The sequence below is a fragment of the Eutrigla gurnardus genome (assembly GCF_963514095.1).
Source record: "Eutrigla gurnardus genome assembly, chromosome: 13".
NCBI classification, from domain to species: domain Eukaryota; kingdom Metazoa; phylum Chordata; class Actinopteri; order Perciformes; family Triglidae; genus Eutrigla; species Eutrigla gurnardus.
This window is the reverse complement of record NC_139936.1, coordinates 20,959,226-20,987,091: the sequence shown is the minus strand read 5'-3', so window position 1 is coordinate 20,987,091 and position 27,866 is coordinate 20,959,226. Positions and strand designations below refer to the sequence as shown.

At 41.5% G+C, this 27,866-nt stretch overlaps 1 protein-coding gene across 1 annotated transcript; it reads right to left on the bottom strand.

Moving 5' to 3' along the window:
- Window positions 1–104: 104 nt before the first annotated feature.
- nf2a (NF2, moesin-ezrin-radixin like (MERLIN) tumor suppressor a) lies at window positions 105–27,358 on the bottom strand. The gene is made up of 16 exons (XM_084025919.1): window positions 26,649–27,358; window positions 25,290–25,415; window positions 25,038–25,160; window positions 22,458–22,541; window positions 15,963–16,031; window positions 15,732–15,814; window positions 13,695–13,770; window positions 13,122–13,256; window positions 12,816–12,890; window positions 12,545–12,658; window positions 10,779–10,901; window positions 10,188–10,405; window positions 8,695–8,800; window positions 6,987–7,105; window positions 5,845–6,004; window positions 105–2,251 (listed from the first exon to the last, which is right to left on the bottom strand). Exons 1-16 carry the CDS (start codon window positions 26,760–26,762, stop codon window positions 2,201–2,203), a joined length of 1,776 nt encoding a protein of 591 aa, XP_083882045.1. The 5' UTR covers window positions 26,763–27,358; the 3' UTR covers window positions 105–2,200.
- Between the last annotated feature and the right edge of the window lie 508 nt (window positions 27,359–27,866).

The window sequence follows — 27,866 nt, the reverse complement described above, 5'->3', positions numbered from 1 at the left end:
GGATGGGAGAGCTCGTAGTGATGGTACTTTGAAAGCTGACATTCCTCAACGTCTAGCTAACACACGGTATTGATGGGGAAAAAACTCAAATATACCAAACTCAGTCCTGATATTCATTTATTTTAAATGCAAAATATACATTTCATGTACAATGTTTCTTTGAAAATGAATAGTAATAAAAAAGGTACTGTAACTTCACCCAGTTTCATTTTAAATACTGCTTACTATCCTCGTCAGATGCAGTCCAGAAGAAAAATATTTATATTTTCCTTCACATAATAATTCAAAATAAATTGTATTCAGAGGGAAAGGGCACATTCATTCAAAAATAGATGGAATTTCACGTTTCGAGGAAAGTGGTTTTCTTCACGAAAGAAAAAGAAATGAAATAGATGATAAATGTGACATGAGCTAACATCTTCAGCCACATTGGATTCTAAGAACAACCTACAAATGACCGTCTCTTCACTTTGGAGAGCAGAGCATAGTGCACTCACCGCCTAATCAAGTTTTCAACTGCTGAGGCAGTCGGAGGTATGTCACGTGACTTCTGTGTGTATACAAGATGTGAATGCAGGTCCGAAGGCCTCCTGACAACATTTTGTGTACAATTACCATAAACATGGAAACAAATTATGACATTAAAAAAAAAAACACTGCTAACACAATCAAGAGTAATTACTTGCTATAAATCACAGAAGTGGATTTTTGTTCAGAACATCATTAATAAACAACACAGCCCATCAACTCCCACTATGGGCAATAAATGGCTGTTTCATTGTAATACGGCGAAGAAATGCCCCGTTTTTTGTGGCTTGGCCGTCACATTTTCCATTTAAACATTCCACTGAAACAGGAAAACTAAGGCAGCATGAAGTTATTAAGTAAAGAAAGAATATTAGCAGGAGACATATCTTGTTATCATTAGGAATCAAATGGGAAGTCTAGATTGCCTATGACCACTTAATCATATCGCATCATATCAGCCATATAATCAATTAATTCTCTTAACTTTATCCCTTAGTGGTTTATTTCTATTTGAATTTCAAAACAGGTGGTTGAATAATGTAGGTCATCCCATTTGGTCATCATGGAATAACCAAGAAACCTTTTGCTTCTTTATGCATCTACCATCATCTAGCTTTGTTCTTAAACAAACATATATGTCAAAGAACAATGGTATATGTTCTTTGACATATAATTGTGTGTGAGTGTTTATATATATATATATATATATATATATATATATATATATATATAGTGTAAATACACATGCACACAATTACAGAGGATGTGCTGTATTTCACACACACTCTTACTGTAAACACACACTCAAATCTTTAAGAATTCCCAGATTTAGTGCAGGAGCTTTATGCATGTATCCTTGTTTGTACGTACATACGGGGCCCTTGAGGTATGTAATACGTCGCAAGTTCAACATACTCAGGGTATCGTTTGATTATCTGTCCTGACGAACCCCAACAACTAAACGATAAATAATAACCGCTAAACAGTCCTACGACGGTGGTTGCCAAGTTGGTAACCCAGGGTTTCTCAATCTGCCTGTGAGCTTGTTCCCATAAAGGGGGTGCAGTTTCCAGCATATGACCAACCGCAAACATGGACTTGTCTATAGTCAGCAGAGGCATATTTAAAAAAGGTAAGAGCAAACTATAATGTTGTAGAATATGAATTCAAATCCAAAGAGGTTGAATGCATAATTCAGGCAAAAAGCAACGTTGCTGCCACCAAATTCACGAAGCACAGCTAGCAACACATCATCATGTGTGAATGTGTAATAGCTTTCTGCTGATTTTTGTCTGGATTCTGATCCTCACATCGAGCATTGATTGGTCAGAAGGGGGTGCTTTTATATGAGTTGATCTCTTATCTCGCACATAACCTGCTCCAGAGCACGTGTGCAGTATAAGTTAGTTACCATGGCGATCTATCCAACCACCGTCGTAGGACTGTAAACCCAGAATTAAACCCGAAGTGACCTTGCTGACCCCAAATCCTGCTTCGTAGTACATGACTCTGGAGATCAAGGCAGTGGTCATTGTTAGTGTTTCATAGTGGTTTACCAGGAAGTGGAGCATACGTTCTTGTAGTGTGGCCGATCATATGAACCGACCAGGAATGTAGAATCGTGAGGCTCTTGGCAGCTGTGCATCCTTGCCACCTTTTACACGTACGTCCTTTAAAGTTCTTCAAAGAAGGCCACCCTGGTCTTGGTGCTCTGTAATGTGAGCTGTGGAAGAGACAGGAACAACAGACCAGATAAGGATTTTTTAAAATCTGTGCTGGAAGTAAACATGTATAGAACATGCTGAACACTGCAGTATAACGAGCAAGCAAGCAAAAATAGGTAGCTAAATGGGAATCCTCACTGGAGACTAATGCCACTGAAATCATCACCTGGCCCTTTTCCCTTTAACATGACCCACCAGATGGTTTGTCACACAGAACCATCTGAGCAGCCGTCATAACTGTCTCACACTATCAAAAAAAAAAACAAGACTTGGCTGGTGAATGGATGAACCATCTGTCAATCAAACCCCTGCAGCGGAGAAGGCGGAAAATCTTTTCCATCGAGAAAAGCCTTCACTGTTCTTTGTGGGAAGGCTCGCATTGCAAGAATCAAGCAGCTGGTAACTGAGGTAACTTTCCCTCAGGCTTCCTGCCAGATCCGATCCAGCTATTTATTTTCCACCTCCAATGAACACCAATGTCAACTTAAAGAGGCTCTAGAAACCGCAACACATTCCAGCAAAACAGCTGATTTGACTTGTTTCCCTTGGCTAATCAAAAGAATAAGTGATGATAAGGAGAGAATAATTGAAGAGTACACCTTTGTGTGTTTATCGAAAAACATACCCCCAAGGTTATTCGGTTTTTAATGAGTTTCCGATGGTTTGTGAATATGTGCGGCGACATTGACATAGTTTACACTGAAACAAAACAAAATCCGGCACGAACAGTGTTTGAGTTTTTAGCAAAAATAAATCTGTAGGTTTTTCCAGCTGTCTGCTACTGCAGAGCATATCAAACAGACGAGATGGGTAGATCAATGCGAGCCAGAGGAAGTACTGTTAATTGTTTTTCTCTCCAGGTTTAAATGAGCTGGTGATGGATTAATTCAGGCCGCTGACTGTGCTTTAACCCCTTCAGCACAGCGAAGCACTAACTGACTGAGCAAACTTTTTACCCTCTTCAACATCTGTAAGGCAAAGGGAATTAAAGCAGCTGCTAAAGTCAATATTAGACCAGGGACGATAGAGGATAATTTGGGAAATCCAGGTTATTACCGGGGAATATGTAGATGGTGAGATTTGAGCAAATTCAAACAGAAAATGTGTGGGAAAGGGGTGGATTTGCAGCTTAATGTTGACAGATCACCTTCCATTGTCCCTGCTGACAGGCAGCCTTGACTGTACTTTTCAGTGTGTTTAACTCTGCAGCATTGTACTCCACACTGCCCACAGTCTCCGTGCTGGAAAGAGCAAGGATTCTTTATTAAATGTTGCAGGTATTAATATTGTGAATGGCACAACAGTGAGCTATTTCCAGGGATGAATGGCCCGACAGCAGGGAAGAGATCCTTCTGTATGTAGATGTGAGGAGAGCACAATGAGAGCAACCTAAATGCCTGACCTCCTTTGTGGGCCACTTCACACAGTCTGGATGGACCCGCCACGCTTCCTCTCTGGGAAACTTCACACAGAATCGCTGCAGCTCTTGTGATTCAGGTGTTGAGAATGAGCTCTACAGGCAGGCCTGGTGCTAACAGAGCAGAACCTGTGGCCTGGTAGAAGTGGCTAAGGGGCCGTTCATTAATCATCCGGGGGGAGAGGGGGGTCTGGATGGAGAAAAGAGCTTCGTTGCACATTCTCTATGCTCTTATTTTCCCACCGTTTTCCCTTCATGCTGTCCGTCTCTGGTTGCCAACTTCACAGTACATTCTCAGCACTGCGTGACTCAGCCTCCCTCAAACTCCTCGTCCTTTGAACATTTTCGGTCAACCTCAGCCTCCCCTGAACTTCATCGCCTCTTTTGGAAAAGATGAATCTGGACTCCTCTTCCCTTCTTCCTGCAACGCCCCCCCCCCTCCCTCACAAGCAAGACAAATGCAACCCACCTCTGATTCAATTAAACTAACTCCTTAAACTTGGCTGCTTCTCCACCTGCATGCCCGAGTCATCTACATATGACTTATCACCAAGCAAAAATCACTTAGCGCTAAGTATGTTTGACAGTGGGAGACTAGTGGCCTTTTTTTGTTACACCACGTGCTGAGACCATAGCTTACATTTTCATTTGATACTTTTATTGAAATTTCAGAGATACTGGCGTGGGAGGATAAAGGAGAATGCGTCTAATCTGCCAGTTCATCAGAGGACAGTGGTAATATAATATACTTTTTTAATAGCAATTCTATTGCCTCTCTACAATTGATATATTATTGTACCTCAAGCTGAAGGAGACTTGGCACTTCTTTGTGTCATTTCATATCACCAACCAACATGGCTATGAAACACTGTAGGGAGTTGAAAATAAGTGCCCAGTTTTCCCTCCCGCTTGGGCTGTAAGATCTTTTTAAACACATATTTAAGGCCAGTAATAACTGTGCACTTTAAGAGTTTGTGGTAGAAGATGAATGATTGCTCCCCCCCCCCCCCCAGCCAGCCAGCTCCATCAGAGAAGAAACTGCAGGCAGATAAATGACACTGATAAATGGAGATTGTTGCTATTAGGCGATGCTGTGAGAATCAATACCCCGCCTGCAAATAATATGATGGTTAGACATGGGTGTTGTGTGAGATATGATATGATATGAGATGTTGGATATAAGACTGTGTAAGATCAGTAATAAGGCCACCTGTACGCTTCACCACTTCATGTAAATGCACCTCACATGCATTGGCGATTGATCGGGTTGGGTATTTATCCCTTAAACCAGCTAGAAATCAATACGTCAAGGACAGAAGAATGAATTATCTGCCAGCATGTTGAAACTACGGGTTCTGGACCCCTGGTGAGCGTCTCTGAAAATACAGCGTACATTTTCAAGAGATGTTCTTCTTAAGAAATGTATTGGCCTTGGTGTTAATCAGCATATTTTAGATCTAGAGGTCAAAATGTTATAACCTTCCTGCCTTATGGTTACCCTAAACTGTAGACCTAAGTTTAAATAATAAACGTTTCATCAAGCAAACCCCAAAAATCATCACACAATCAAAATACCCCCAATCTATATATCCCGTATGCTTATGTTGTTTCTTATGCTTGGAGAGCCTAAGTCAAATTCCACCCTGGTGGACAATAAATATATACTCTATTCTCGTCAAATACAAGAATTAAGCAACTAACTTTACTCTCAGAGCAACAACCCCTTCTTATTTGAATTGTTTGGAGTTTGCGGTGCCACATAAAGGAGACTGCAAATGCAATGTATAGATTTCAGGTAGTGTTGAACACGGGGGGTCCCGACAACGTCTTTGAATGTGGGAATGCTGTGGGTGGCTTGAAGTAGGTCTGTGTTCACAGAATGTAACAAGCTGACAGGAGAGGAGCGGGTCGTGCGATAGAAGCGAGGAGTGCAGAGAGAGTTGCTTGTAAAGATCGGTTTCTGACAGCTGTGTCTTTTTCCAAATTTCAGCAGAATCTGGGTCAGATCTGTGTTCGGGTATGTTATATTGGGTACATTCTATGCTGGTATATACAAGGTGCCAAATTAACCTAAAACACAAGTGTGATGAGGGTATTTTGAAGTATGAGGAGTATTTTGTGTTGTTGCGATGTTTGTTATGTGTCCAGCATGGACGCAGCCGAGCCGATAGCTACCTTTTTGAAGTTGCTGTGCTTGCTGGTCCCCTGCTCGGTGTTCTGGTTGTGAATGATGTCCAGCGTGGTTTCCCTTTCTTTCATCTTCAGACTTTCAATCTCTGTCTTCAGCTCATTCAGCTGCTCCTGCAGGTGCTTGCTCTTCTCCATGTACTCGACCCTAAACATGATCGAACGGCAGGTTGGGAGACAGTTCAGTAGATTCTATTGCCACCTCTATTTCTCCATTAGACCCCACTTTAATAGCTGGCATGTTTATAGCCATTATGTGGCAACATTAGGCATCCTTGTTTTACTTTTACAGCAGCACAGATGTTGAGATATTATTTATAATCCAGGCTCATACTGTATAATAGTCCAACCCAATCAATCATGGATTTCCAAAAATAATATATATATAAAAAGTCTAAATTAACTTATTCAAAGGTCTTCTTCAAGTGTATCAATAAACACCCTCTTTGATTTAACATTTTCTACATCTCTAACAAATACATAATGTTATTTCCTTTCAACGTTTGGGAAACTAAAAACTGAAACTAAATTATGTAAAATGTATAAAATGCCGTTGTAATAGCAGAGAACTTAAAAGAGCTGTGTATAATTAACTATAATAGCAGGCGATGATAGGTGCAATCTTATAAAATAATGGAGAGAAATGGAAATTGAAATGGACGCTTTTCAACGTGTCACGATTTATTTATTTTTCTACAAATCTTTCTTATGAACAGTTAACAACAACAACCCTGTATCTGCAGTCGCTCTGCGCTTACCTTTGTCTTAAAAACCTAATTACCTAATTACAGTACATGCCAACCAAGACCCAGATAATTTATTCAACTCAGCCAGGGTCACGCTTGTCCTGTCTGCATTCACTGACACTGGCTTCAGTGACAACTACTGCTGAGGGTCTATTGCTGACATCTGCTAAATCAAAATGTGCATATTAAAAAGTGTTTTTGCTCCTCCAATACGATCCCAAATTAAGATAGATTTTTCTCAAGCACATTTTCAGTAAATTTTTAATTTCTCTCAAATAGATATTCATGAGATAACCAATCCCTTCTGCTGATTAACAATCAAATAAAATGTCATCGATGCCTAAATTATCAGGCAGCATCAGTGGAGTGAGGCCAACAACTCACTTCTCCTTCTCGATCTCCATGGAGAGGCGTTTCATGTCGGTATCTTTGAAGTCAAAGCTGAGGTTCTCCCTGCTGAAGCTCAGGTCAGGTGGCATGCTGTCAGATGGCGGTCCAGGAGACTAGGAGGGGAGATGGAAAGAGGGATTAGAGGAAAGTAGACAAATTAAAAGGGAAAGAAAATTAAAAAGAGAAAAGGATAGAGGAAAAGACAGAGAGTAAAATAAATACACTAAGGAGGGGATGGAATAAGGTCGAGGGTATATGTTGTATATACTGTATATGGGAGAGGAAGAATGCATGATAAAGAAAAGAGAACAGTTAAAAGGGAAAAAAAGATTGGTGGTCACAGAACAGGACATATACACTCTTAGATCCTGACCAAATGTCTGAAATCCATTGGCCACATGTCACCTCAGGAGTCAGCAGGATAGGAGGTGAACCTAATACACAATATAAATGTAAATCCACTGGTGGGCATGTGAATCCAAACCACAGTGTGGATACATTGGACGCGTGTACGGTGTGGACGAGCAGAGAAGGCCAATTGAACATATCCGGCGGAAATAGGAACATCAAATTTGTATTTGTGCGAGTGTGTGTGTGTGCAGATTTTTCGTTCATGAGCTGATGAACTGTACAATGGAGTTCCAGCGGAAGCCTGCCTTTTTTTTACGCATGTGAATTGTGTTTACGTGTTTGGGCTCTTCTTTCATAATAGTATGTAGTTGTCTATCTGCGGTCAGCATCTCAATATGCATCAGTGTGCACATGTGTGTAAGCAGCTGAATGTGCAGCGTGTGGGCTGGTAGCATGTTGGAAGCGTAGGCTGTCTTTGTGCTGCCTGCTCTTACGCAAGTATTTCCTGTTTTGTTTGTGTGCATCTGTGTAAGTTATTAGCAGTCAAGCTACAACTACATGGTCATTTCCATACCAGAAAAAGTCTGCAGCTGATACACAGTATTTTCTGTGGGGTGTTTCTGCATGAACATTATTTGTGTATCCATGTCTTGCATTATATATGCATTATGGGACATATGTTTTATACAAGGCTGAAACTTTCAGTTTACATTATTGATTAATTCATTCACTCTCAATAAACCCCAATATCATTTCCTTTACCTATAAAATAATTACCCATCATAATTCAACATTTCTTAATGTTGGTCATGATAAGTAGAGGTTTTGTATCCAGAAACCGTGGATGAAAAATTCCCTTTTCCGTAATGTAAATTACATTTAAAGTCATGTTTATTATTATGTAGAGCTGCAAAGATGAATCAGTGTGTTGATTGAAAGAAAATGAATAGGCAGTTATGTTTCCCTTTTAACGTTTTATGGTCTTGGTTGTAAAACGTGAGAATTTGCTGCTCTTGTTCGTCTTGCATTACAGTGATTTGCATATTTTAGGGTTTTGGGCTGAACGATGGACAAAATTAGATATTTAAAGACATCACTTTGTGCTCTTGGATATGGCTCACCATTTTATATTATCTTATGTTTTGCAGACCAAATTATTAATTGATGATAATTGCAGCCCTTTAAATATGCACTCTCCCTAATTAATCACCAGTGGGTTTCCCATTGATTTATTTCTTGCCATATGGATTAAAAGTCATTATGTATTGCATGTATGTAGTGTTTTGATGTGAGTACAAACACCTGTGTGTTATTAAGGATGTGAGTGTATGCTGTACTGTCGGTCTCTTACTGCACAGACGGCCTTGCTGGTAATCTCCAGCAGCTTGTGCTTTGCCCTGCGCTCCGACTCCCTGGCTTCCTGCAGGTCCTGTTTCAGCTGCTCGGCCTCCTTGGCCCTGAGGGACAAACAGACAGACAGACGCAGTTAATACATTAATGCACCTCTCGATCTATCAAAGGAGAGAGACTTATCTAAATTGAATCCAAAATTATCTTTCATAATCGCTACGTGCGTAGTCGACGAGCCAGGAATGTCACTTTGTTATTACCCAAGTGATCAATGTATCGCCCGGGACGGCAATCATTTCTGACTCCATTACTCCGCCATCGTGTTTGCACCCAGAGATGTAAGAACGTTCTATGCAGGTGATTACATTTCTTTTGATTGTGTTCCTGAACACTCAGCAGTTCCCCGTTGATGTGGGAGAGCTATGTGCCTCGAGGGTTTGAGTGGACACAGTCATTTACGTGTTGAGTGCCACGGGTTTAAATTTCTCTGGTGCAGAAAGTGCTCATCCAGAAATTGCAGTTTCTGGCAAGTGGTTAATGGTGCCCATTTGAAATGATTGCCTAATAAATTGTGAAGTAGAGGCTGTGAAGTGATATTCTTAGTATCTATGTATGATGTGTTATTATGAAAATTTTACAACAATGGTTTTGCATCTATCAGGCTTTACAGAATGCTGATCAATCGATGATCACACATCAAGTCATCTCCTTATCCGTCGGACCTCCAAAGAAAAAAAGAGTCAAAGGTAGAAACGTACTGGATTTGAACCACTCTAGGATGTGACAGTAAAAGCCAAAAAAGCTTTTTAAGGCACAAATAAAACACGGATCAAAAAGCCCTTTTCAGCACCTCGCAGCTTCAAAGTGTAGTAAAAGAGACTTTTTGATAGGGAGTCCAACCATCGATCGATACTACTGCTAACAATTAACTAGCCCAAATTAACTGCTGCAGCCTAGAGGAGGAGAGCTGCTGAACAAAAGCTTTCTCCCTTTTGCTTGTGTGTGCAGCGGCGTGGCTGTAACCGCATGATTACCTGCTGCAGTGGAGAACAAAGCCTTTTAAAATGAAATGATTTTAAACAAGTTAGAAGTTCTTTGATCGAGCAATTAAAATGCAGCTGCGTTCCCCAGCTTTGGGCCCGCAGCTTATCGGCTGACTTCTTTGCTGCTGACTAAAGTGAAATGCCACAGCATGTTTGTGCACCTTGACATTAAACATTATAGTAACTCAAGAACATTTGGGAGGCTTGTTGAGGAACTGTGTTTGATGGCCCTGTAAGACCCAGTATTCACATTCTGAATGAAGAGGAAACAACTCTTAAAGTAAGTGAGATGGGGATGGGGAAAAGTTACTGAAGGATCTAAAAGATGATGCGTGCGGCAGATACAAAGAGATTTGTGTATGAGAGAGACGCGTAGCTTCCTAGAATCAGAGTCATTTTCACTGCAGCACAGGTGGCTGTGCACTCGGCCACTTCCTCCTCCTGTCCTCACCTCCTCTCCGATTCCTCGACCATTTTCAGGGCCAGCATCTCTGCCTCCAGCATCTTCTGCTCCATGAGCCGCCGCTCCTCCTGGCCACGGATGGCAGTCACTTTGATGCGTTGCATCTCTGTCTCGGCCTCGGCAGCCTTCTGAGCCAGCAGCTTGGCCTCCTCCTCCGCGATCTGGGCCTTTTCAGCCAGCAGGTCGGCCGTCTGCTCCGAACGCAGCTGCAGAGGAGGAGGGGGAGGAGGAGGAGGAAGGGCAAACACAAGAAGGGGGAAAGGAAAAGTTGAAAATGAGCGATTGGGAAATGGAGCAAAGAAAGAGAAATGGAGTTGTCCGGAATGAGAGGGTTGTAGAGGGAAGGGTGTGAAGTATAGAAGGAGTGAAGCAGATTGATGGAATGGAAAGAAGCAGCAGTGAGAAGCCATTAAGAGGAACAATGAAAAAATGACATTCAAAACAGGAAACACAGGGAGGAAGTGAAGTGAGGATGGTGGAAGCTCAGTTTGACATTGTATTTTGTTTTGAAAGCAGGCGTGTACATGACACGGCCAACAAAATGTTGCATTTTGGATGAAGGCATCGCTTGAATCCTACCAGCGCGTCGTTGGCCATGTGAGCCTCGTCCTGCAGCTGAATCAACCTCCTTTTCAGCTCGTCCCTGGCTCTCTCTGCCTCCTCCCGCAGCTGTTTCTCCCGCCGCAGACGCTGCCTCTCTACCTGGACAACACAGGCGAGGGTGGACAAAGAGGATATGAGCATGTGGTGGGGAATACGGAATAAGACACAGAACAAAATGATGGAATATGAATGAAAATACAATGCACAAGAGCAACTTGGCTCCAACAGAAAATCACAAAGCAGGTAGACACTAGAGTTGGGCAGTATCCAAATTTTGATACCGTCAAACCTCCTCCCTATTTTACCCCGGTATACGGCATTACCGTGACTAATTAAAAATGATGACGTAAGGCTCAGACGACGTCACCAAACTCATTAGAGTTTAGCTTCTCTGCCGGAGCCCGTGCCCGGAGCCCGGGCCCGACCCGGCCCGTAGGTCGGGCCGAAATTTCCCACCACTACCCTCGGGCTGGGTCGGGTCGGGCCTTTAAACAAGCGTTTGTGTTCGTTCGTTCTTTTTTTTTTTTTTTTATATCATTGGATTTAGGCCTAGCCTTCTCCCCTAATCTGAGGAGAAGGCTAGGCATAAACATTAAATATTATTGGTTATATGTTTACAGAGTAGGTCTACGTAAGAAATGTGTACAAAGTCACACAAAGTAAAAAAAAAAAAAAACGCTATAGTGCGCACGCATCATTCATAACGGTTCCGCTCTGTGCAGCTAAATCAAAGAATAAAGGAGTTACGCTAAAGTGCAACATGGAACTTGGAGACATAAAGGATCAATTAAAAACAGGACGATTAACGTTGAGCAAGTCATCAGGAAAGTCCGAGGTACGGGATCATTTCAAGTGACTAGTGGGAGGAGGCGATAACATACGTGTCGGCTTTGTCCAGTCATATCCTAATCGCGGCACTAACGTAGCCTATAAAATGATTTGTATATTTTTGTGACAGAGTAGCGGTGCAGCCACACCCCCACTTCCCACGGATATGCACATACAACAGCCTCATGCATGAAAAATAATTGTCGGGTGGAAATCGGGCTCGGGCTCTTAATAACAGTTAATGTGTCGGGTCGGTCCGGGTTCGGACAGAACGTGCACAGGCTCGGGTCGGGCTTGATTTTCTGGGCCCGAACTAAGCTCTACTTCTCATTAGGTCGGAACCGAAATACTGCCAAACTGCAGAAGTCGTGTTCTTCTTTGAGACCGGGTCACTCGCCATCTTTTCTCTCTCTCTCTCTCTCTCTCTCTCTCTCCTATATAAGTGCATTGCATTTTTTTAATGACGGTATTGAAACTGATACCGTTGCTATTTTTAAGACCCGTGGTATACCGTATTACCGTATTACCGCCCAAGCCTAGAAGACACATCAACAGCATCATACAAAAGAGGGAGAAAGAAAAGCACACATTCTTATAAATAAATTAAGTTTGAAAATAAACTTTTAGTATCAACAAAGGAGTGTCCTTGAATGTGTCCTTCCCTTGTATGACTTGTGAATTCCAGTCAACACATCAAAGTTGTATACAGTTTAAGTGTGAAATAACATGAGTGGCTGGACATTATGTGTCAAGTGAGTTCCTATCCACCTGTTTGAGTGTGCCTTTTCAATTTGAGCAGAAAGAATAGAAACGCCAGAAATTCAGGTTCAATTTGCGGTACATTAGGATAGAAACCTGGCTGCTGACAGCTTCAGCCCCATCTCCTCTTCATTGTTTCTCCATTATCAATGTACCTGTTTCCTGGCCCTCTCCTCTCTGGCTTGAGACTTCATCTGCTGTACCTCCAGCGAATCCAGCCGCCGCCGGCGAATAAACAGGTCATGGTTCCCTATACACAACTGGAGGATCTGCCCGAGAGAAACAAACCTTAGAATGGGTGCGACTATATAACACGTCAAAATGCTTGATGAATCCCAAAGCTCCTAATTCACCGGCCTCTTCTAGTATTTTGCCTCACCTTCACTCCCAGGAATGATAAGCTTCTACCATCTCAGCTCAACTCACCAACTTGTTGACTCTTAGCCTTGAAGAGTTGAACTTGAAAACATTGGTTTTCTTATCCAGAGGTTTGATGGTGAACTAAACATTGTGGAGACAAGAACGCCACATTTTATTTTTATCAAACCACAAAAAAAAAAACACACACACATCTGTCAGGTAAGGCTGGTCAAAATCTTTGAACTCAATAGCAGTGGATTAAATAAAGTTACACTAAAGAATCACCTACAGATAGCTCTATGTTCAACGTTCAGCCATCTTCATTACATGCCACCAATCTTTATCACAAAGAACAGCAGTGGAGTCTCCCACCTCCTTGTCGCTGTAGGAGATGTTGCGGATCTCGTTCCAAGGGAAGGAGCACTTGGGCGTCAGTCTGTTGTCCGGCTCGTAGATGTGCAGACCCAGGGCGTCCACTCCCAGAAGAAGATCTGTTCCCTTCTTATTCTAAACCACACACAGCACAGTAATTAGGGAGCAGCTGTGAGCAGAAATGTATCCGTGCTTGCATTCGACGGAGGTGTCGTCGCAGTGGCTCTGCTTGCCAAAACCACGTTAGACTTGAGCTAAACAACGGGGCGTATGTGCAGCCTGGGCTTTGTTTATTTGAGAAGCAACGCTCAAGTGGATTACTCGAGCTTCTGCTTGACTTGTTGATGGTATTTCAAAAATGTCGACTAGCAGTTGATTTACCCCAAAACTGCTCATTTGTTTAAAAATGCTCTCGATTCAAACAGTGCATCAAACTAAGGGAGGATTTAGGCGAGCAGAGCCAGGCTGCTATTCCCCCACGTCATTGTCAAAATGCCACAGTGAAATTGACACGCTCCTAATCTTCCATATTGGCTTCCTTGGTAAAGACACAGCAAAGCAGCATTGGCTCACCCTGATTAAAAAGTAATTGATGCCATACATGTCCAGGTCCTGAGCTATTTTTAAATACTCCATCTCAGCTTCCTCCCTGATTCAAAGACAGAGAGAGAGAGAGAGAGAGAGAGAGAGAGAGAGAGAGAGAGAGAGAGAGAGAGAGAGAGAGAGAGAGAAGGAGGTTGAGAGGGATCCAAGGGAATGGAGAAGAGAGGGAGGGAAGGGTGGGAGGAGAGGAGAGGAGGTGCAGAAGTGGAGAAAAGGGAGATCAGACCTTCTTTCCTCTGCTTTTGTGTGCAGCATCTGTCATGTTGTGTGATCTATAAAAGCTCTGCCACATATGGGTGAAAACATAAGCACAGTACTGACACAGAACACAACTATAATTCACAAACAGGCTTTAAGGGTCATGTTTGATGGGAAAGAAGACTTATTCTGAAGCCTCGAATGCATCGCACTCTTTTCTTCCTCTCTTTCTGCAGCCTGGTTGGCAGATATGTTGTGATTTCAGGGTCAACTCCGTAAAAAAAACAGCATTAGAATACTTTGACGGTTGAGGAAAAATCAGGGCATGCTTCCTGCTAAACTTTTAATAACTTGCTGTTTGATATGGGTGGTGGGAAATTGATGATTTAAGCTTCATCAAAGTTTAAACAGGCGAGATAGAATTATGTCAAGTAAACAGATTTTAACTAGGTTGAGAGTACATTCTGACTTCGGAACGGGGGAATTATAATGCCAATGCTTGATTAATGCTGTGGAAGTGTGAAGCATGAGAGTTGTGCTCGATGAAATAGAACGTAGAGAGACACATTACTTTGAAGCTGTGCTGACATCAGTTTCCAAAAATCTATTTCTTATCAGGTCTGAAACGAATAGGATCCAAAATTGAGATCAAATAAACATTTTATTTTATAGTAAGACATTTGGCCTGATAATTGCACTAGATTAAACGTTAAGAAATAAAATGATAGTGATTCATATTGATTTGCACTTTTACTGTTTTTATTCCATTTTAATGTCTTTGCACTTAATGTATTTCTCTGCCTCTGTAAAGCACTTTGAATTGTGTATGGATGGTGTGATACAAATAAACTTGCCTTGAGGGGAACATTAGGGTGTGGACCGAATTTCATGTCAGTCCATGCAATAGTTGTTGAGACATTTCACTCTGAATCACCAGTGTGAACCTTGCGGTGGTGTGGGAGAACCTCAAGGGATCACCAAAGTCTCGAGGATATATTTTCCAGCAACCATGAATGCAGCTAAATGTCATGTCAAGCCATTGAAAAGTTGCTGAGATAGTGGTGGACACACCGACATTTGTCAGAGAAAGGAAATGTGTTTGTGGTTGGGACTGTTACAATACTGTTACAATATTAGTGTATAAGACTTCACTCCTGTGTCCCTATTACACTGCATCACTTCCTCAAATATTAAAAAGTTGTGTGAGGTGTGAGGACCACTGACTTCCCCCCGTCTGCTGGGGTTGAGAGGGTTATTGATCTCCACCACTGAGTCAATTATCACTTTTCCAAGTTCTGCGGTTCAGTTTGCTGACTTTACACTCACTTTACAGCCCCAGACTCCCCACCCACAATATTTTAAGACACTCCACATCCCTCACACTTCCTCCCTGACATATTTTAACTTAGTCTGGGGTGGAGCAAAGTGCAACAACAGAAGCAACCTCATCCTTGTCTCATTTCAGACTCATGAAAGCAATGACAGCAACGAGTCCTTTTCAAACGTGATACATTTGCTCCTCAATTGTGTGAATCATGTGTCTCTTGTGAAAAAACATGTCATTACACTGAATAGATAGGCTGTGGTAAGGGTGCCATTTGGCACATTTTCTTGGTCAACAAAAGATGTTAAAACAAACTTCCCGACAGAGAAGAAAAATTGTCTTTTTAACATCTCGCTGCCAAAATGGACTTTGGTTTTGCATAAAGCGTTTTTTCTGTGGAACCAAGTTTCCAGCTCGTTCTTTGTGAACCTTCCAATTGAAATGTTCTAATACTGTGAGACGTGGCGTCGGTGCAGCTCCGTTACCTCGTCCTGCCCCTGTGCTCTGCATAGCACGCCGTGATTCGCTCCTCCCACATTTCTGCAGTCATCTGGTACAAATTAATCACCTGACAGGAGGAGAGACAAACACACATGTGCACGAATGCATGCAGTGCGTACAGGGATCATCATGCAGGAATGGGCCTAGATAATAAGACAAACACGTAAACATCCTCACTTAGTAGTGCCAATAATGCCAACCCAGCTGTCACTCACCCTCTTTGGAAGCAATTCCTCCTCAGCCAAGAAGCCAGGTTTGTGAACATTGGGGTCGTAGTCTCCGTACTACGAAATAGAGGAAAAGTGCCAAAAGGATTAAAATCACTTCAGAATAATGGCCGCTATCCACCTTCCCTCCAATAACCTGCCAGACTATGACTCCCCTGGGAGCTGCTCATGAGATGAAACCACATCGCCTGTAAGGAGAGGGTCTCCTGGAGAATGAATGGAGGCCGGTCTGCCGTCAGGTCATTAATGTGCAACGTGCAAACAGTGACCCAGTTGTTGGGAGACGGTGTAAATGATGCTATTAGAGATATCTCTGAGAGAGAGCTGAGACTGATATCACCACGAAGCCGGAGCGATATAAATCATGCGTGTTTGAGCAGAGATATGGATGGATTAGGCATGACTGAGTAGAGGTGGGGAATTTCCTTTGGGCTCCTGCAAAACTGCTGGAGGGATATGAATTATACATGTAGCTACCTTTTTAAAAAGTGGGCTATGACTGTAGATTTATGTAAGCAGGCTAGCTGAAATATTTACTAAGATATGTGCATCGCTCTGTGTTTTTCAATTATTGCTATCAAATTAATTTGTATCTTTCCCTGGCAATGTGGTTATTGTTATTTGGTTGTTAAATTAGTTGATGAAATTACAGGAGGTCATTGAGTCGCACAATCTTTATATATTCCTATTATATTTTCCCACAGCACTGCTAGAGCACCGGAGTATTAAAGAGACAAATACGGCAAATGCATTGATTATTATGTGGGGGGGGGGGGGGAAATAAATATATATATATATATATATATATATATATATATATATATATATATATATATATATATCATATATTTATATTTTATTTATTATTATTTATATATATATAACTTTGTCAAAGAGTTTTCACATTTTGTGGGCTGCAAATGCCCCCAATCCTTCTGTGCTCATGCTCTATGTATGAGATTTACACGACATCCTTGGTAAGAAAATCACATTTTTTGAGCTAAATCTTTTTGGGTAAAAGCACTCTCGAAAAGTGCTGAAGGCGATACACTACAGACAGAAAGACGGTTCTCTCATGCACTGCTTAATTCTGATATGTTGAGCTTTTTTGCATCCATAACATTTATTATTTCATACCAGTGGCAAGAAAACATCCAAAATGCACATTTTGATGTTTATTTTACTACACTTCATCTATTTACGTCTGTAGATTTCACCTAAATTCATGAAATGTTAGCATTAGATAATGCTTCATTCATTTCTATATTTAAACATTTATTTCAGAAAACTTGTAATACAAGGAGTAAGTAATAAACTGGGGAAGTTTCATTCTGATAATTTTTTTTTCACCTGTCTTGCAAAATGGATGGAATTTTAAATGTTTTTCTCATACTCCGACTATAGCGGCACTCTCTATTATGAGCCATAAATCTCCACTTCAGTAGCACTTACATACACAAATGTTCATACATCAATAATAGCGTGATTTATATTACATTGTATTCCTAAAAAAATAGCAAAAATAGTTTTCTTTGTGGCTGTCAGAATTGTCTGTTTCACGTAAAAAAGATACCCAAAGATTTCCTCCGTAAAACATTTAACTCTAATATGCCAACAAAATGCATCAACAAATTCGAACCTGGCTTCACATAATGTTCAGATTGCCATACAGAAATGTATGAAAATTGACACATTCAATAAAACAATAACTCATTTTAATATTTAAACATCCAATTTCAGAAAACTCGACACAAACAAACAATCGTCTTCATCTAAGTATTTCACAGTAGCTGCAGGTTCTCCTTAAACTGGAGTGAAGGGACCAAAGTCAGCAAAGTGACTGAACTTTGGTCTGTTTTTGACTTGACAGGCTGACAGCAAAACAATGCTTCCCTCTTCTCTTGGATTCCTACCTCAATAAAAATGGCCTTTTGGTTTTTGGTTGTGCCTTGGTTGAAATAAGGTGGTCTAGAAATACTCCTTCTCTTTGTGATTCCGAAGAAAACTGCCACTGCTCAAAATGTCACTGTAATTGCACTCAAAATGTCATTGCTTTGTCACTCAGCGACTCAACGTAGCAGAGAAATATACACATAAAAGAATAAAGTCTCTTGTTGTTACATGACATTGTGTTCGGAATAAAAAAACACCATTAAATGCTTAAACACTGACAAGAGACATGGCTTGTATTTTTCAATGGTGCACTTTTGCCAGTTTGCATACATTTGTTTTGAATTGTACCACTTGTGTTGTAAAATCTGGTCAACTCCCTCTATATGTTGTTTATTGTGTTTATAGCATTGCAGTGTTTCTTTGTTTTGAGGTTTAATTGGATTTTATTTTTCTGCGCTTCTGTCTGAACACAGTTCTTTACAGACCTGAATTTAATAAGCTCAACAAGCAGACTGAAAATCCTGGAATAGCAGAGCAATGCTAACAGAGCAGAGGATCCGAGGGCTATTTAATTAGATCCTCTCCCTTAAAGTTCCCTTCTCTGCAGCCTCTGCTCCCTCAGTTCCTCACCTGTTTGTTTGCAGCGACATAACTGATGATATTATAGACTTATTACGCATTACAGGGCGACGTTTCGACAGTGACAGCGCTCCTCGGATGCTTTTCTTATTCCATGCCTCTCTTCTAATTATTTCAGTCACTCCCAAACTAACAGCAAGGATCGATTCTCAAAGGACAGCCATGTGACAACAATTATCACCGGCAGCACAGCCGTGAACGCAGACTAATGGATGAGTTCTGTTCGAGACAGAATTTCTCCCAGAGTCATTTTAAAGAAAATCTACAATCCAAAAGTGAGAAATACAGACTCTCTAATCACTATTATTACATATTATTGTTGTGTTCTTGCCAGCATTTGGTGAGGCTACTTTAATAAATGGCTATCAAAGAAAACTAAAGCTAAAACTTTGCAAACATTTTTTTAGTGAAAATCAAATAATCATAAATAATAATCCCTGCCTAAATAAAGGAGAAATACATTTATTTTCAATTCTCCAGCATGATAGCGAGCTGGACAGCTTTTTCAAGTCATCCGTGACAATATGAATTATCCTGATAATGGAAATTCACCATTAACTTATCACATATCACATTCAGCAATAAAATCCTATATGGTCCCATCCCTAGTGAGCATAATAACGTCGGTATTGAGCTGAAAACATCGGTATGCCTGAAAGTATATACATGTATATACTTTCTGTATGTACTCACAGTATGCATGCATGATCCAAATTCAAAGTGGAGGTGAATATCAACAGATAACATGTCACTGTCGCTCCAGCGAGCTGTAAAAGTTGGCGAGATCATTTGATGTTATTGTCCCTCATGGTAATGCTGGTGGTTGTGGTGGGCATCAATCGTATGTCTATTGTGTCAGATGAGTGAAGCAGGATTTACATAATCTCAAGGCAAAGCCGACAAACTCCCCGGGTATTAAATTACATATTGTCGTCCAGACTGAAAATGAAGTGCAATTCTGTTAAGCTCGTTGCTGTTTACACAGATTGGAAATACATCTCAAATATATCACACACATGTCACACACTGTGAGGTGGAGGGAGGAAAGGAGACATTGGGACACAAAGTAAACATGTTTCAGCCTGGAAGCTGCCTCTTTCAATTCTCCCAATAACAATTAGTTGAGCTAGAAGCTTTGTGGAAGCCACCTGTAAAACACACCCAGTGTTATTCATTATATCTGCTCGTCATGTCATCCTCTGTCTCGGCTGGACAGCCAACTCCACGCCCTCAGCGGCGTCGTGGCTGAAGAAGCCGCCCGCTCCCCATTCAACCTCCATGCCAGAGTGCAGACAGCGCATGCATTTCTTTACAGCGCGCCTCTTTCTTGAAATTCCCTGTCACTCCTTGAAGCACTGCAGCTACTCAGAATATAAAGCAGGAGGCATCTGAAACCTCCGCAGACCCGCCGAGGCAGAGCCTCCAAACAACCACGGAAAAGTTACTCTTAAATCTGATGATTTACAACTTTTATACATTATTACAAAGGGGTTTGTCAGTGGGTTTCTCTCAGCCCCTTAGAATGTTATTTATTTGCTGTATTAGAGAGGGTTCATAAAAAGTCTGCTAAACATTGGAAAGTTGCATTCATCAAGCACTGCCGTTAAAAAACACCTGTGTTTCCAGCAGGACAATGACTGTAAAGCATTGTAAGCTGTGATTAAGGTAAAAGGTGGCAATGAGCACATTTCAGAAATATACATTGAACATTTTGTCAAATGCCGCACATAATGGGCATTTAACTGATACATCATTTTAGTAAATTAGGTAATGTCGCAGTTGTACGTGACATATCTATAATCATTTACAAACTGTAGACCTACCACATAACGTAATTACTATTATTACTATTTTCTCACTCGCTTTCTCTGGTGGACAGAGATCTTATCCCCCTTACATACAGTTAGAGCATTTGTGTACACACACACACACACACACACACACACACACACACACACACACACACACACACACACACACACACACACACACACACATTCCTCCACTCTTCCTAACTTCTATTATCCCCTCTATGCATGCACTCTGTGTAACCCATACAAGGCAACGCTAGTCAGCTTTTATGACTTCTTACTGTATTTGCTATGAATTATACACCACTTTTTTACTCCAACGGGAAACACACGAGTTCTGTGTGTGAATGTGCGTACCTGAACAGAGATATTATTCATATATATATTTGAAAAACTTCTTTTAAACATTATTGCTGTCTTGGAGGGAGCATTTACTCTCTCCTTATTGCTGTCTTCAGGATTGTGATTAAAGATGAGCGATGGTAACAATGCGGATCCGACTGTGTGATATACTCGACTTCATGGCTACAACGTCGGTGCAAAAACAACTCATGATGAGAGAAAGAGACCGGGGGAAGTCTGCCAAAAACCTTTCAGCAGCTGCGCTTCGAAACAAGAACCTGTCTCCCTTTTTCACAATGCCAATTTACTCACATTGGCTCTAATCAAAGTGGACCACTGATTAAATGAAAACAGATTGTGGCCACATATCTTGTGCTGTTTCCAGATCGAGGGTGCTGACAGCGGAGGGCGCAGGTCTCAAGCTCATTTGCAGATTTTTCTTCTTCCTCTTCGTCTCTTTTAACCTGTTAAAGCCTGTTAAATTGGCATGGAGAAGGCAAGTCTCTGAGGGCTTTCGGCCAGACCTTTGAGGTAGAGCTCCGGTCTCACTAGACCCTGTCTGCCTGTCAGAAAGCTGCACCTCACTCTCCCTGTCTTTTTCTGGGGGAGATAGGGGATCCTTCAACCAAAACGGCTGAGATTCGCTGGAGGTTTATTAAGGGAGCTCTTTCCTGAGGAGTCATTTCCATAGACGTCAAAACAGGTAACTTATTGTACGACACTCAGCTAATATATCAAGATTTTTCTAAGGCACGCTTTCATACAGGATAATTCCATTTATATTGCACAAGAAGTACGCTTGATGCATTGCTTTATAATGAACAGCAATAGAGCGATCAGACTTTTTAAAGACACTTGGGCTTTGGGTGTCGGCCGATACCGAGACAGATGCCTGAAATATCTACAAGCTCAACCCTCAACTGTCTTATTTGAAAGCAAAGGAGCAGTGGGTCTAGCCCCAAGCATTGTCCAGTGTGTTGTCATGGCAATTACATGGGATTGTGTTGCTTCAACTAATTTGAGATTGTCTTCTACCTGCAGAGCTGCTGGGTGGCTCCAACAAGTAGGTGCTGTTGTTTGCTCTGCATTTTAGAACAGTAGCTTCGGGTTACTTTCAGAGCACCTGGTCTCCTGTTTTTTACATTACATGCCTCCAAGAATGAAAAAAAAAATCAATACCAAAACTAGTGAAGGAATTCAGGTGTCATGTGTGCTCCTCTGGTCCTTATCAGGACTCAGACAGCAGGGTTCTGTATCAGTTATGGGTGAGTTATGTCGGAGAAGATTACAAAAGGCAAGCCTGCTGGTGATGAAACAGTCTCTCTGCATGGTTCTAAGAGAGAAAGAGCTGCACTATAGTAATATAATAGGTTTCAGATGAATACACAAATAGAATGCATGAAAGCATTGTCCACGAAATGAATCCATGTGAAGCACCGCAAGTTTTTTTAGTCATCTACAGCCACAAAGACATCCCTCCCAGAGAAGTAAGGAGGATAAACGAGGTGAGCACAGTCCCTCACAGATATATTTGTAGTGTAGTGGCTTCTGTGCTCGGATGGGCCTGAAAACTTGACCGTTGCACTCTTTAGAGCAGTTACAGAAAGCCCTGTGTTGAATTAAATTATTCACAGCTGTTTGCACATCCTCAGACCAAAAACTACTGATGCTTAAGAAGGGGAAGGTAATGTCATGGGAGAAGTTTTAAGTATAAATAAATAAACAATTAAACTATACAGATGAATGAATAATCTTGCTCCGAGAATAAAACCTTCAGTTTCAAAATAAGAGCACTAACCTTGGCGTGGACGGCGTAGGAGGCCAGCAGCACAGAGGCCTCTGGTGGACAGTGGATCTCCTCCTCAAGGATCTTCTTCTTCACCTGAGGGGGTTACCAAATATAATCAGCTATGCACTTTGGTTCATTATTAAAATGGCAATGAAGACATATATAAAGTAAGGCGGGAGAAAACTATCATGTAAATCTGTTCTTTCTCTTCAATTTAAATATTGACACTTGTATTCACAGGGTTTCCACAGCAGAACCGAGAACAGCCTGTTCAAAATACTCTGGTCCAGAAACCATTTCAACGTTCACAAGATCCTGAACATAACCTACATAATCTATCATTTTCAATGAAGGAAACTGTTCTCCAGGTGTTCCAGGACACATGGGAACATTGGTTCTATGTGTGAATACACTCCAGTCAGTTAGAGTGGTGAGTTCAAGGTGTAGGTCTCCGGTGTGGATCGTATTGAGTTAACTGCCCTGGATCTCAGTAATTCAGGAATCAGGGTCGACACTCTACTCCAGAAATCCATTTTCCAGGGCTTTTCTAGGATATTTTCAGTGATGGTATGACAACTAATATGTTGCTCTCGGAGGAAGTCTGAGTTAAAAGAAGTGCAGTCTATGGCCACGTGAGATGTTACGTCTAACATGCATGTGATGAATCTTGGGGGTTTACACAACACAACAGCCTTTTTAAAATCTCATCCACAAACTACCGTTTGAACGTTAATATTATCTTGATTGGCAATGATGGCAACTTTATCTGTTCTAGGGAACCTGACAATGCAAGATTTTCCAGCACATTTTTATCTAATTTCCCATGTTTTTTCTGACTGGAAGATTGGTCAACTGTTCCAGGATTTCCAGGACACTATGAAACCCTGACAAATTCTTTAAATGGATGGTAATCTCCATTAACAAGCTCCCTCCGGATTAAAGTGCAACATCTCGCCAGGCATCACTGCCCGAGCTCCGTCGCAATGTTAAACTAATTGAATCACAAAAACTTGCAAAGCTACATACAGCGCAGAAAGCCGGGTTGTAAGGTTAGACGGTGTGAACATGCCTCAGCCTTAGTGAGCGATTTAGTGCTTTAAACCTCATCGTTTACAAAGCCCGTCATGCTGTCTTCTCTTGTTTTGAACTAACAAAGGTGCGCCGCCGGAGGTGACAGCACCTAATCGCGGCAAGCACCAAGAGGCTGCGGCTCCGATCTGGTTTACAAATGAGACAACGCTGTCTGCGGAGACGGCAGGCCGAGGGGTCGAAGACGTGCAAGTGTCTGTTTGTGCGAATGTGTGAGGGCGGTGTGTGTTTGTATCCGGGTCGGTGATCATTTCTGATAAGCACTTATCCGGCTGTCATGCCTGTGACACTATCTGAACAGAGGCCTGCTCCCGACATTATGGGAATTAATGAGAGCAAAGTAATAAGGAGACAGGCAGCGTGAGGCCCTATGCATTTGTATTTCTCTCCCCTTGAAGCTGTTTAGTGCTTTAACTGTTGGGTAATTTGTTGGCGGTACCCTTTTTTGTGGTTTTTTTGCAAGGTTTCCCTCTGAAATAGATACATTGCTTCCAATATCTTTCATTGGATTAGGGCAGAGTGACTTTTTATATGCTTTAAGTAGATAAATGCCTCCATCCAAATCTTGAGGAACACAAATGCGCTGCTGTCTCAAGCCATATAACTCAACCACCACAATGGGCTATGACTGCTATGGGACGGATGAGCATCCCATGGAGAATATGTCATTAACTAGGCCAATAACTGAGCCCTTAAAGCCTAATTGGTAATTGATAAATGTGGCTGGTGGCACTGGACGATGGAAGCACAGTTACAAATCTCATCTCTGGCGAGGAGAATGGGTGAGGTCGGCTCTGCAGGAATTCCCCGGGGAGTATTAAGGGGAGAAAGGGCTACGGTAATATGTTGTGCAACGATTCCACATGGCTGCACACAATCAGTCCCGGACAATAGGAAAAGTGTATTACCGAATGCTCTGCTCGACAACTTGTCAAAAAACTCGGTGGACACGTGTCCCCTGTTGGCACCAGATCAGAATACTAAGGAAGATATCAGCCAAAGGCCCGGTACATTAGTGAAATGGATCATCCTCAATTTCCAGAGCATTTGGAAAGCTTTTAGTTGTTAAGAATCTCCCTCACCTATATTTTAAAGCATTAATTTCAATTCATAGCGCCTCAGAGAGATGACACCCATTTTTAAGGTATTTCTTCTTCCTTTAAAGTCTCGAACACAGCACCCCTCTGAAAAGATTATGATCAAGAAATAAGAGGCTTTGAAAAGAAGACCTGTCCGGCCACTAGCTAGCCACGAGGCAGGAATCCTCAGCTTCTTCTTAGCGGCATGTTGGATTTCACGTTAACCCGTAAGCCTGCAGCAATTTCAATTTAGACAGCAGAGATAGAAGGGAATGTGTCAGAACTTCTCAGAAGGCCTTCATGGCATGATAGACATGAATTTATATAGTGTGTCCAGAGCCAAGAGGACACTATGCAGTTAAAACGCAATGCGTGTACAACCAGACAGCAGGTTTACAACTTTACATATATGTATGGTTACCTGTAGGAAGAAGAGGTGCTGTGTGATATCTTGCACCAGCTCCTCCTCAGCATTTTCAGGGTAAAACTTGGCCAGGAAGTGAAGGGTAATTGGTTCTTCCTTTGGCACTTCCTGATCCAGAACCTACGACAGTGAAACCAAAGAAATCAACATTCAATTTACATTGTCATGCTCGCTGCATCTTTATCAACATTGTTTACATGCCTCAGGCTGTAATAAGAAAAACAGTATGAAGTGATAATAATCTCATACCTTCTTTTCCATTTTGAGCCAAGCAACTGTGTCCTTGATGTCATATCGGAGCCCAAAATACCACGTCTCTCTCAGTCCCAGAGTTCGGCACACAAAGTCAAACAGGTCTTTTCCTTTCCACTTGACCTGAAACATGACATGTTTTAGTCTTAGAGGATTTTCTCAGAAGAGAAAAACAACAGAATCTGAATTACCAGAATGTGTTCATCCTGCAGCATACTGAAAAAGTAACACATTGAAAATTCAGTTCGAGAGAGCTAAACATTGACAGTAAAAATCACATCATTTTCTGGTTGCCCCTAATGTGTATGAATAAGCAAGAGAACAGAAGCACTCATTTCTTTTTAAGGTTCAATTCTGACAGCTATTCATTCGATGCTGCGTCTACCGCATTTCCACAATAACCTCAGTCTCTGGTTCAAAGCCATAGGAGCCAGACATGTTCCTCCTCATCCAGCTCAGAGCTCTGAGGCAGGAATATCAGGCGCTCATATGCAATTAAGATAGCTTTCATCTCAAGCCTCTGAGCTAACTCGGGCTGCAAGCTTCTGTCTAGTGTATTCAAGGTTAGCATGACAAAAATGAGTTTTAAAAACTACAAGAAGTTAAGGAAATCAGCTCCACCATGCTGCAGGAACAGGCAACTAGAGCAAATCAAAAAACCCTACGGCTGCATAAACATTTTCCCTGTATGACCAATACCCGTTAAATGCTATTTACAAAACGCATAATGGACACAATTGCCATGCCAGCACAGAAAATAGAAACCTGCAACTAACATTATACTGCTGTGTGTAATTACCAGCTGCAAACGTTGGTGGGTTCCTCCCCTTTAAATACAGAGGTGGTGTCTGCAAGTATTTTTTGATGCCTTTCATTACTGTTATATCATCAGACAAATCATATGCTAAACCAAAAAAAAAAGACTGCAAGAAGGCAAAAACGACACACTAAAACCAGCATAAATCAGGGTGGTGCTTTTTTTTTTTTTTTTTTCCTTCACAGGATGATTCACACGGCATTGCAGCAAGTTCTTCACTGCATTGAGCTTCGCTATTGACTAAAATGTCCATGATTCCACTGCTGCATAAGACAGAGATACATTATAACAGATATGGTCTTCTGTTGAATAAACCCACTTTACCAGCTGCGTTTGTTCAGTTACCTGCTGCCATCTAGTGTCGAACATTGAAAATTGATATATATATCAGCAAATGTTGCCTAGACAAATTTCAGTCCTCGTTACAGATTACGGTGAAGCATACAATGTGGCTGTCGCATTACATGCAGGACACCTGGCAACCCTGGTGTTGTTGTGAACCAATGAAATGATGCTCCGGTCCTGAAGCACATACACACCTCGCAGCTGAACTCCATGTCCGACTCCGGCGTGCAGATCTTGACGTTGAAGTTCCTGGGTTGCTTTCTCATTAGCGAGTTAAAGCCCATCTTCGCCGCCAATGCAGTTGCCATGGTGAACAGCTATAAACTCTCAACTCAACAAAGTCGCTGGTACCTAGATAGGTTGTGCACTGACTGTCAAGGCGTCGTGTGTGTCATATTCTGGGGCGTAAACAGCAGATGAGTCTGCCTGGTTATCAACAGGTAAACTCAGCTGTGCATGCGGCTGTCCAGTTTAACTATAAGTTAGCCCGTTCGGCTATCAATGGCAAGGAAGCAAGTTACATTAAGTTTACGTGAAGCCTTTACGGACATTTTCTTGATTAATGAATATGTCATAGATATTAAGTGTTTTCTTTCTTTGGCTACAAAACAAAACTTTTACATTAGAATGAGCTGATGGACACAGTGCACTACCCTGTGCTTGCTGCTAACGTTAGCTGGGTTAAATAGAAACTACGTTAGCTAACTTACATTAACTTTAGACATCCATTATACGCCCTTATCTTGTGTTAAAGTTGAATGGCTCTATACTTTGAAATCTGTGAACGTTTTCATCTTCACCCGAGTATTTACCCGTCCAACATATCTCCTCCGGACAGTTAAAAAACACTTCTGCTGCGCCGTATAAACTAAGCTGAAAACTACGCACTAGCCTCTTGCTGCTAACCATTCGATCACATCAAACGAGCAATGCTGCATTCAAGTGTCGTCCAGAATGTTGTAATAACATTGTAGCGAACATTAACGACGTTTAAATATTGACAAACGAGAGCAGAATAGAGATCATTACCTTAAAAAAATATAAGACTAAATAAAAAATAAAATATAAGTTATTTACCTACATTTTCTCTCGTTCACTCTCTGATTCCAACCCCAGCCCCAATAGGACCCTTTATACTACTGTAAACAAAATGTAAACAAAATCAAGTTCTGGGTGAGAATTACGCTAATGCTGAAATGATTAGTGAATTACACAATCAGCCAATCAACAGAAACTCTGAAACTTAAAATATTTTTATTATTTCATGCATGACTGTAATAAAAATCCCAAACATCCCCTAGTTCCACATTCTCAAATGTGAGGATTTGCTGATTAGCCTTGAATACCCTTGAATAGTGTTGGGCAGATGAAACAGGCAAACTGATTATGTCACCTTCGGTCTTTAGGAAATA